General features: G+C 36.8%; 1 protein-coding gene across 3 annotated transcripts; it reads left to right on the top strand.

Annotated features, from left to right (window-relative positions):
• Positions 1-2,295: 2,295 nt before the first annotated feature.
• Positions 2,296-4,700, top strand: LOC137725933 (mediator of RNA polymerase II transcription subunit 32-like). 3 transcript variants are annotated; one of them, XM_068464775.1, is made up of 3 exons: positions 2,296-2,430; positions 3,780-4,231; positions 4,380-4,700. In XM_068464775.1, exon 2 carries the CDS (start codon positions 3,797-3,799, stop codon positions 4,229-4,231), a length of 435 nt encoding a protein of 144 aa, XP_068320876.1. In that variant the 5' UTR covers positions 2,296-2,430; positions 3,780-3,796; the 3' UTR covers positions 4,380-4,700. The 3 variants fall into 3 exon arrangements, with proteins under 3 accessions (XP_068320876.1, XP_068320877.1, XP_068320878.1); XM_068464776.1 differs by having other exon boundaries at positions 3,780-4,239; XM_068464777.1 differs by having other exon boundaries at positions 2,297-2,364; positions 3,780-4,700.
• Positions 4,701-6,671: the final 1,971 nt, after the last annotated feature.

Here is a 6,671-nt window from a genome sequence, read left to right as displayed (position 1 = left end):
TCATTGTATTCATATAGGGTGTCACATCCCAACCCTCAAGCTCCAACGATATTGTCCGCTTTGGCATTCCCTGCCCGAAGACAGAGCTACCGCACGGTTTTGTTTCTGTGGACCGGTACTCAGCCGTAGCCAGCGCTTGCTCTCCCCTCAGGGAGTCCACAAAAGGCCTAGTTCAGAGTAACGCAACGGAAACGTCTGCAACTATATTGTCCGCTCTGTGGTGGAACCCGGTGCACCGGTCCGACCCCACTCACGGTTTTGTCCCCACTCTGTGACTATGTCACAGCAGTGGAGGGCCTAGTTGAAACTTAAGGTTGGCAATGGATATATAAGGCCCAAAGACCACGCCCTCACGGGCGATGTGGGATACTACAATCCACCCCCTTTAGGGAGCCCGACGTCCTCGTCGGCACACCACGACCGTGAGTCTGGCTCTGATACCAAATTGTCACATCCCAACCCTCAAGCTCCAACGATATTGTTCGCTTTGGCATTCCCTGCCCGAAGACAGAGCTACCGCACGGTTTTGTTTCTGTGGACCGGTACTCAGCCATAGCCAGCGCCTGCTCTCCCCTCAGGGAGTCCACAAAAGGCCTAGTTCAGAGTAACGCAACGGAAACGTCTGCAACTATATTGTCCGCTCTGTGGTGGAACCCGGCGCACCGGTCCGACCCCACTCACGGTTTTGTCCCCACTCTGTGACTATGTCACAGCAGTGGAGGGCCTAGTTGAAACTTAAGGTTGGCAATGGATATATAAGGCCCAAAGACCACGCCCTCACGGGCGATGTGGGATACTACATAGGGTCAAGGAGTGTAGCTGTAAAAAATTATCAAAATTGGAGTTAAAATAACCCTTAAATCGTGATTTTTCGTTTATAACCGTCGAAAAGCTTTGTCCCGTTACTTGATCTCTGAATGTTTGTTTTTTGTGATTTTTTGCTGATGTGATCTCAAAGCATATACAAACAAGTTTGACGGTTGGGATCTTTGAAATTAGTTTCGGAGAATTCGTATCCCATAAAAACAATAGATTGACTAACACTTAAGAGTTTATTTATACTTTCATCAAGTATAACATAAGATTTTGTGGTATCCACTTGTGTAAATATTTTAAATTGAAGATCAAATTCATTCATTGTATTCATATAAGGTCAATGAGTGTAGCTATAAAAAATCATCAAAATCGAAGTTAAAATAACCGTTAAATTGTGATTTTTCGTTTATAACCGTCGAAAAGCTTTGTCCCGTTACTTGATATATGAATGTTTGTTTTTTGCAATTTTTTGCTTATGTGATCTCGAAGCATATACAAACAAGTTTGACGGTTGGGATCATTGAAATTAGTTTCGGAGAATTCGTATCCCATCAAGTTCAATGGTGTGTGTATATATATATATATATATATATATATTTTTTATTAAGTAGATTTAAATCTATTTATTTTGTACATATAATTGATTGGTATACAGAGTAGTACATCACGTGAGTCATTATAAAAATAGTGAGATATGTCATATATGTGATAAAAAGTTAATAACTTAAAATAAAAAAAAAAAAAAATCTCACCACTTCTATTAATTTTCATTTTCCCTCTCTTTTTTGTTTCCTTTTCAACTTTTCTTATAATTTTTACTTTTCCTTCTGACAGCCGCCTACGGTACCTACCCATCTTTCCCTAATTTCCTCTCTTTTTTGTTTCCTTTTCAACTTTTCTTATCAGTATCATTTTCCCTCCCTTTTTGAAATTATCAATTATGGAATCAAATCAATGAATGCATATTAATTAATAATTATTATAGTTTTTATAAAATTTAATTCAAAATTTAATATATATATATATATATATATATATATATAAAATTATTATAGATAGTTAATATTTTGGGGGTATAATTATTATAGTAAATTTAATATATATATATATATATATATATATTATAGTTTTTAAGGGTATAAAATTGTTAAATTAATATATATATATATATATATATATATATATATAATTATTACAGTATTTTTTTAGGGTTATAAAATTATAAAAATAATATTCTACTTATCGTGTATCGTGTTACCCACGTGTATACCGAATCAACCAGAGTTACCCGTTATCTTGACAGGTGCTTATTGGGTTACCCGATAACGACCCGATTAGTTATCGTGTCGATCCGAACACATGTGAATTTCGTGTCGGATTATCAGGTCGTGTCAGAAATTGCCAGGACTAATTAGTAAGCATGTGTGGAAAAAAAAAAAAAAAAAAAAATTTTAAGGATGTCGCATATTCGGCCCAATAGGTCGGCTGCCCATCCAATCCAAGCCGTCCTTTATCTCATATGAATTTCTTTGTTTCTTCTGATCAGTTGTAAGTATTTCTGCTTCTTCGATTATCTGAATCTTCAATAACAATCGGCTTCATCTTCCGCACCGGGTAATTTCAGTTCTTCAATTCCGTTGTTTAGGTTAGTTTGTGTTGTTTCTGTGCCGAGATTGTATGATATTTACTTTTCCCAATAATATTGTGTCGCGATTGTATGATAATTTAGTTACCCTTCACTTGTGTCGCGATTCTTAAGCCCACCCCGTAGAGATATAAAAATAGCATACTTGCTTTCCCAAAAGATGGTTTCTCTTTCTAATTTTCTATATGCAGTCATATTCGAATTTACTGGTAATTATTGACATTGATTTTAAATTATTCTTAGATTCTCTATTGGAGTTTGCTTTGTATATTTGTTGAAGAAGGGATTGAATTTCGTTTGGAGGAAAGAGGGAGCCTCTAAGAGGAGGAAAGAGGGAGCCTCTATGAGGAGGATAAATAAGGAAGTCAGAAGTATTGAGCTGTAGTGTATTTGCGTGGAAATTGCTGTGTTTATAAAATAGTTTTTTGACCCTTATATCCAGAGTTTGGAAAAGAGATGCCTTGTTGCTGTATTCACCTTGCTTGTAGTGTACAAAACCTTTGTTTTCTGCTGATGCGTTTGTATATTTGGACAAACTGGTTGACATGTCGGTATGTCATATATCAAATTATATGTACACGAGGATGAATCGTTGATCTGTATCTAAAATAGTTGTGATTAGTTTAAACTTTGGCTTCTGTTGTTCCTTTATTTTTTCAAAGATGCTCTTGTTATTCTTATTATTGGTAGGACTTTGATTCTGTGACCTAATTACTCTCTTCTTGCTATTCAATCATAGATCTGTATGCGCAATAGCATGTATTCATTTCATGTAGTTAATGGTGTACTAGCCATGCTTGATAGCTTGGAGCATAAAATTGGAGGTATTTAATAGATTTGGAGGCATAAAAGAAAGCTGCTACTAACTTAATCTTTTCCTTATTGAGTCCTCCTTGGGTTGTCTGAATAGTGTGGCATGTCTTACGTTTTGACGATAAGACTGGAAGACATGTAACACATTGTTGTGTGTCAAACATCACAAAAGGAAGCAGTGTTGACTATCTTCCTTTTATTTGTTATCTTTTCTGTTTAATTTTTTGAGATTTGTGCCTTTCCCGCTATCCTTTAAAGCCGATTCCAAACCTACTCGTCTGCTTTCTTGTCCCTTTAATGAATGCTGATCAGTCTTTGTATGTTACCATCATATCGTAAAAAGTTTCCCTTTTGAATTTAGTTTCTGCATCTAATGGACTTTGTTATTTGAATGTATGCTTTGTAAACCCAGGTTTGAAGGGACATAAGATCTCTTAGTTATCTGCATTTATGCAAATTATTAGCTTCCTCAGTAGTTTCCTAACATTTTTACTATATTCATTAGGAAGTACGAGCCTCAAAATGGACAGCATTGTAGATTCGCTAAATAGTGCACACCAAGAGTTCGTTGTTGCAGCAGCTAATGTGCTCGAATCCAAGGAAACTTCTGGTGGTCAGAAAACAGCGGCCACAGATGCTGCTCTTGAGAATTTTAAGCAGAAGTGGGAACTTTTCAGAGTCACTTGTGATCAAGCGGAGGAGTTTGTGGAGTCCGTGAAGCAAAGGATTGGATCAGAGTGCCTGGTGGATGAGGCAACTGGCTTGGTGGCTGGGAAGACTGGGCAAACTGCAACTGGTCTGCCACCCATTAGTGCGGTTCGGTTGGAACAGATGAGTAAAGCAGTTCGATGGCTTGTTATAGAACTTCAACATGGCTCTGGAACTACTGCTGGTGCAGCACATTCTCATCCGTCAACTCCTTTTGATAGTAGATTCTCTGACGATTCAACTCAATAGGTATGAAGGTGATTTGATTTCTTACTCTGTACTGAGAGAAGATGATAGGATTCATTGGATGCATTTTTTCTGACTAAAATATCGACCATCTTTTCCAAGTGATTTTGAATATAATTTTAGGGTTTGCTGCTTCCTTATCCTTGTGCAGTTAGGTTGTACCGTGTTGCCTTTGCAAGAAACTTAGTACTTAAGTAAAGGTGGGGAAAACACAAGGCTTGGTCGTTGAAAGTTATGCGTCTCCGATGGGCATACATTATCTCACCTGTATCATCATTATGTTGTGTCCCGTTTTTCTCTGTAAACATGTAGCATGCAATGAGTCTCTGAAGTAGGTGCCGCACTTATCATTTTGTTGGTGGCTGCTGTAGATCTCTATCCATATGTACACAACCTGAAAAGTGTTATTGCTAAATGAATCTGTTGTATATTTGTATTTCAATTTCTTAAATACAAGGAATGAGTTCTCTTATCTATATGTATATTTGTATATTTGTAACCTTATCTATTCATCTTCTCTGAAATGGATTAGAAGGAATGAGTTCCCTTCCCGTCTACTCCACCTCTAATCTATATTATTACGGGCCATATTATTACTTAAAACAATTTAAGAAAAAAATACCTCATACCACGTTTTTAGTTCACGTACTAATTGAATCAATCAAATTATTTAATAAGAAAACAGTGCAATTTACGTAATTGCCATATCCTACTCTCTTTTTAGACGACCGGCCAGCGAGATTTTACGGCAGCAACCGGACGACAGGATTTTTCAGTGACAATGATCAGCCGGTGGGATGATCCGGCAGCCAGTGACTTCATTCTCTCATATAATTAAAAATATTATAAAAAAATGCCATCGATGGGGTTGAACTCTAAGCCTCATGGTGAAGATCAACAACTTGCACCCCTACATCCCATAACAACTCATTGTTTGTGAAATATTGTCTACTCAGCGGAATTCCTTGGTAGAAGACAACAACGATGACTCAAGCAGTGAAAGCGACATTGAGAGGGACACGAAGGAAGCATATGTGTATACCGACAGTGATTGAGAGTTTATTATTGTACAATTGCTATAATAAACTATATGCAATTATCTTTTTTATTTTTTATTTTTAAGTTTTCATGGTCTTAGGCCACAACCCTCTGTCCCTTAAGTAACATTAGGCTACATTTTACACGACGGACTGTTAGTCGGGCAATTTATTAGATATTTGTCAAGCATAAATTAGGGTTTAGGGTATTTGTCGGGCACGTATTTTAAGTTTGCTAGATGGAAGCTCCGTCTTTTAAGTTCAGGCCTTATTTCACATATCCACCATTGTTGGACTCTGTATAATTATTTTTGACAATCCGACCACCAGTATTATTCATATACACTATGAGATCGTGTACGCCAAAAATTACACAGAAAAAATATTTCGACGATAGGTAATGTGACGAAATTATTCAACGGTTACAAACTTAAATATAATTTTCAATGGTCATTTTATCTCCTTTCCTATTTTCTACCAAAACAATAACCGAGTACAGAATAATACAATGAACGGACCCGATCATGAAATAAAATCAAGTTTGTGGGATTGGTTTTTGTCAGAATTGAGGTGGGGGGTGGTGGTTCCTTCTCGGAGGTCAACGAACTTAAGTAAAATTACAAAATTACGCTTCCTCAATTTTATTATTACCATTAAGCCCTCGAGTTTCGATTCAAATTTCGCTTTCGACTTTATATTCACGTATGTGAATATAGTTAGGAAAACCCAAGATAATTACAAGGAACTAGTCTTCTTGTCAAGGCTTGGAAGTTAAGACACACATACAGGGGGCAAAATAGTCAACTCACATGTCTCGGGAATAAAATACATTATTTTAAGGAACGAGATGTAACAGCACTGCACATGTTTGTCGTTTTATCATCAGTTCAGAACATTTTCTTTTATTTTTTATTTTTTATTATCTTCGCTTTTCAGCAGGCTACGCCCATTCTTAAAAATCTAGAGAAGGAACTAAATGTGAACCCTAGAAAAAAAGTTATATGATGGGCCATGTAGCAAATATTTTGGTTATACATTCGAGTTAAATGCAAATGTTTAGATGTTCGATGAGGTTTGCTTCAGAATGTGATTTCTGAAATGAATGCTTCCAGTATGTTCATGCATGCATGTAGTATGGATGATTCTGGAATTGAAATGCTTGTTTTATCTCTTGCATTAAGTGTTTCTGTTTTGTGATTATTTAGGTTTTCCTGGGGCATGGATGCCGTGCTTGTCTCGCTTAATAATCCCAGAGGGTGAAATCTTAGTACTCAAAACCTTGATAGATCTTGGCCAGGAGACATATTTGAGAATCGTCAATCAAGAGAATGGTGAAACAGAGTTTGGTGACAGTAAGGTAGATCATTTCGATGTGGGTTTTTGTTTTTTCAGCCATACTTGCTTTG

Source organism: Pyrus communis, chromosome 2 (genome assembly GCF_963583255.1).
Source record: "Pyrus communis chromosome 2, drPyrComm1.1, whole genome shotgun sequence".
Classification (NCBI taxonomy): domain Eukaryota; kingdom Viridiplantae; phylum Streptophyta; class Magnoliopsida; order Rosales; family Rosaceae; genus Pyrus; species Pyrus communis.
Note: the sequence above shows the minus strand (reverse complement) of the source record. Positions and strands in the feature narration are given on the sequence as shown.

Coding starts and splice junctions, on each gene's coding strand:
- LOC137725933 (XM_068464775.1), top strand. CDS start 3,797: ATGGACAGCATTGTAGATTCGCTAAATAGTGCACACCAAGAGTTCGTT.